General features: G+C 34.9%; 1 protein-coding gene across 3 annotated transcripts in view; it reads left to right on the top strand.

The window, feature by feature from the left end:
- The window catches only part of LOC106469033 (putative fatty acyl-CoA reductase CG5065), a 30,127-nt gene that overhangs the window by 16,113 nt on the left and 9,927 nt on the right, over positions 1–4,087 (top strand). Inside the window, exon 12 of one of the 3 annotated variants that reach the window (XM_022397430.1) lies at positions 733–1,623. The exons of 1 other annotated variant lie outside the window; for it this stretch is intronic. In XM_022397430.1, the coding sequence (XP_022253138.1) occupies positions 733–886 (154 nt within the window). In that variant the 3' untranslated portion in view covers positions 887–1,623. Of the gene's footprint in view, positions 1–732; positions 1,624–4,087 lie in introns of those variants that run through there. One more of the 3 variants, XM_022397432.1, reaches the window with a different exon arrangement.

Raw genomic sequence — 4,087 nt, 5'->3', positions numbered from 1 at the left:
TCTTAAACTCACATGAAAGATAAGGCCTTTAATTGTTTAACTAACAATGTGTTTTAACGTTGTCTCTTAAACTCACATGAAAGATAAGGCCTTTAATTGTTTAACTAACAACGTGTTTTAATGTTGTCTCTTAAACTCACATGAAAGATAAGGCCTTTCACGTGCGTCGTAAAAATGGACGTTTCTATTTCTTAATTAAACAAGACCCAGCAAAGTCTTCGCTGCACGCTCTCTGGCGTTATAAAAAGTAATTTTTTTGTTCCTTTGGGAAGATTGTTTTCTATTTTAAATTCGCGCAAAGCTGCACGAGGGCTATCTGCGCTAGCCATCCCTAATTTAGCAGTGTAAGACTAGAGGGAAGGCAGCTAGTCATCACCACCCACCGCCAACTCTTGAACTACTCTTTTACCAACGAATAGTGGGATTGACCGTCACATTATAACGCCCCCACGGCTGAAAGGGCGAGCATGTTTGGTGGGACGGGATTCGAACACGCGACCTGCAGATTGCGAGTCGAGTGCCCTAACCACCTCGCCATGTACTAATAGATATATCACTTGACGATTTTCAGCCAGTTAAGTCTAATTTTCTTTGAGAAATTGGAGAATGTCAACCGTGTCATTAAATTCGGTTTCCATATGTTTTTTTTTCTATTGAAGAAAGCTGATTTTAATTGTCTTAGAATTTGGTATTCACTTCACTTGTTCAAAATATCTGGCTTTTTTTTTTTAGATACAATACCATCAGGAAAATGAGAAACTTGCTAGTGTTATTGATAGCTTTCAGACTTTTACACAAAATCTCTCAAACCTTCCGACACCTGATGGCACTTTCCTTCAACTATATAAGTTCTCTAATTTCGGTTTCCATGGAGATAGCTCAGTGAGTGTTATTTTGCATCAGCATCGGTGAAGAGACGCCACAGTCGTCGCTTTGTTGCACATCCACCAGACAGAACAGTCGTCGCTTTGTTTGACGTTCACCAGAAACAGCACAGTCGTCGCTTTGTTTCACATTCACCAGAGACAGCACAGTCGTCGCTTTGTTTCACATTCACCAGAGACAGCACAATCGTCGCTTTGTTTCACATTCACCAGAGACAACACAGTCGTCGCTTTGTTTCACATTCACCAGAGACAACACAGTCGTCGCTTTGTTTCACATCCACCAGAGACAACACAGTCGTCGCTTTGTTTCACATTCACCAGAGACAACACAGTCGTCGCTTTGTTTCACATCCACCAGACAGCTCTGTGAATGAAGTTAACAATTTTATGGAATTCAGAAGCTGAATTGTCCACTTATTGTGATACAAATCAAAGATTTATAGTTTGATTATCACAAAAGTGAAATAAAACTTATGTACTTTTATCATAGTTAGTATAATAGTAAAAATAATCATAGTTAAAAGTAAAATAATAAAAGATAAAAACAAAATTAAATACTAATGACATTCGATATACACACTTTCTCGAATACATTGTATGTTAAATACAGTATTATTTGTAAATTTTGACAATAGGTAGCAGCACTGTAGCACATTATATATTTGACATGTAATCTTAAAACTGGAAGGTCTTATTTATGCATTAGCTGAAACCACTTTGAGAGTGATTTGATTATTTCCTGTTGATAAAATACAGAACTGGTTTGGTATTCGTTATTTTTCACGTGCTTGAAACATTTAATATATGTAATTTATTGTTAGTTTTTAGAGGAACTCGTTTTATTAAATAATTTCTTTACCTGAAAGAAACGAAAAAAAAAGCTTTAATAAGAATTCTTGAAACTTTTTGTTTAATTATTCAAATCAAAGTCATTCATTCGAATAGTTTCTCACATTTCTGTCTCTTACATTTTTAGACAAAAAATTTGAACTAATTTTTACTCTTACACGGACGCTTTGTAAGAACGGTTATCTTAAATGTTGCCCACGTCCTCATTAAATGTTGCCCACGTCCTCATTAAATGTTGCCCACATTCTCATTAAATGTTGCCCATATTTTCATTAAATGTTGCCCATATTTTCATTAAATGTTGCCCACATTGTCCCCCTTCGTTAGAAAAGTTTGAAATCGGAGGATACATTCGAGGTGCTCCCCAGTAGCACAGCGGTACGTCTGCGGACTTATAACGCTAGAAGCCGGGTTTAGATACCCGTGGCGGGCAGAGCACAGATAGCCCATTGTATAGCTTTGTGCTTAATTCCAAACAAACAAACATTCGAGGAACAAAACACAAAATAAAGTTAATTGATTTTTAACCGAAGAACACAGGAGAGGAAGAATATATTAGGTATAAAAATAATCCACCTCTCTTTTCGTGATGAAAAGTTATAAAATAATAAGTCAGAATTCACTTTTTTTTATATGACGAGTAACTAATTTCTTACTGCAGTAAATTATCTACGATTGTATAATAACTGAAAATCCCACGTTCTCTACGTTTTGAGGTAATGGTGATAATATTCTATAGAGATCCAGCTTTACTTCTGATTTCGCCTATGTTAAGAGTAGTGGTAACAAAGATTTGTGAAATTCTAGATATTCATATCGATGTGTGTGCAACATAAAAAATTCAAACCAAGTTTAACTCAAAACAGAGAACAATAAGAACCAGTTTAACTGAATTATCTGTCGTATCACCCAGGCTATCGAACAAAAAACGTTATGCAACTTTTTTAAGCATTCGAACTAGTTGTAAAACCAGTTTGAGTTATATGTAAATGTCCCATACAGATTAGTCTTAGCTGTTCTGTCATAATCTGAACTTCTTGGAAATCGTCTCGAAGTTAGGCTAAAGTTGTTTTCTAATTATTATTATTTTTCCTTAATTCTATTTTTTAAATTGACGTTGCTACCCTGAGGTACATTATTTCTTATTCGATATAGTTTTTTTTTTATTGAGCATAAACTCTGAATCACAGTATTGTTTATTAAATATTTGAATCCAAATCCTATATTTACACCACCTAGCGGATATATCCTATTTACGGAAATTGTTTCACACTAGATTCTATAAATCAGACATAACAGGCTGCACGTACAGAATGTGTTTAATGAAGGTTTTATTGTCTGCTTAAAAATAATATACAGTTTAATGCCTTGACAGCTAGACTGAGCTCTCATTAATTTTACATCAAAGAAAAAAAAATATCTGGCCATAACAATAACAGAAATTATTACCGGCTCACCGTGATTTTTTAAATAAAATAATCGTTAACAAATTTGTTAGTAGCAAACAGAATTGTTTTCTTTGTTGAATTGTAATCCTTTTCCGGATAGACAGTTAGATCAATAACAATCTGAGGCCCCCTCTATCTGCATAACGACCCTGAATTAACAAGTAGTGGCCTAGATTTAAAGCGTCGTTACTCATTCATTTTTCCTGGGGCACGCAAAAAACAAACCTTGAAATGTGATTTCTCGTTTGGCAGGTCCCATTCGTCAAACTTAGACATAGTATTATAAATTCATGTACTTACAGTTTAACATTTATCACCATATCTGTCTCCTTACACACCGAACCATTCTGCCCCTATCCCAGAACAGCTGCTTTTTAGTTAACAGCTTGGTAAACTTTTAATTAAATAGCTTAACGACTGAAACGGCTTTTGTCAAATCATTTGGAAATTATCGAAGCAAATACATATTTTTTTTCGAAACACTATGAATAAACTGCTTTAAAATGTTTTCCAAAAAGTAAGTTTCTGTCTCACGAAAGCCTTCTAATCTATCACAAACTTTAACATCAAAAGAAGGACATACAGGATGGACGGTTCTGGAAGCTAGACACCGGCTATTGTTTTATTTCAAACTATATTCAAGTTAATCATTCGTTATCTTTTTTCACTGTCTAGTCCTTAAGTATATCCAACAGTCTTAAGTTAGCCTGTCCTTATCTGTATCCAACAGTCTCAAGTTAACCTGTCCTTATCTGTATCCAATTGTCTCAAGTTAACCAGTTCTTATCTGTATCCAAATGTCTCAAGTTAACCAGTTCTTATCTGTATCCAACAGTCTCAAGTTAACCTGTCCTTATCTGTATCCAACAGTCTCAAGTTAACCTGTTCTTATCTGTATCCAAC

The sequence above is a fragment of the Limulus polyphemus genome, unplaced genomic scaffold (genome assembly GCF_000517525.1).
Source record: "Limulus polyphemus unplaced genomic scaffold, Limulus_polyphemus-2.1.2 Scaffold3270, whole genome shotgun sequence".
In the NCBI taxonomy this organism is placed as follows: domain Eukaryota; kingdom Metazoa; phylum Arthropoda; class Merostomata; order Xiphosura; family Limulidae; genus Limulus; species Limulus polyphemus.
This window is presented reverse-complemented; position numbering and strand designations above follow the sequence as displayed.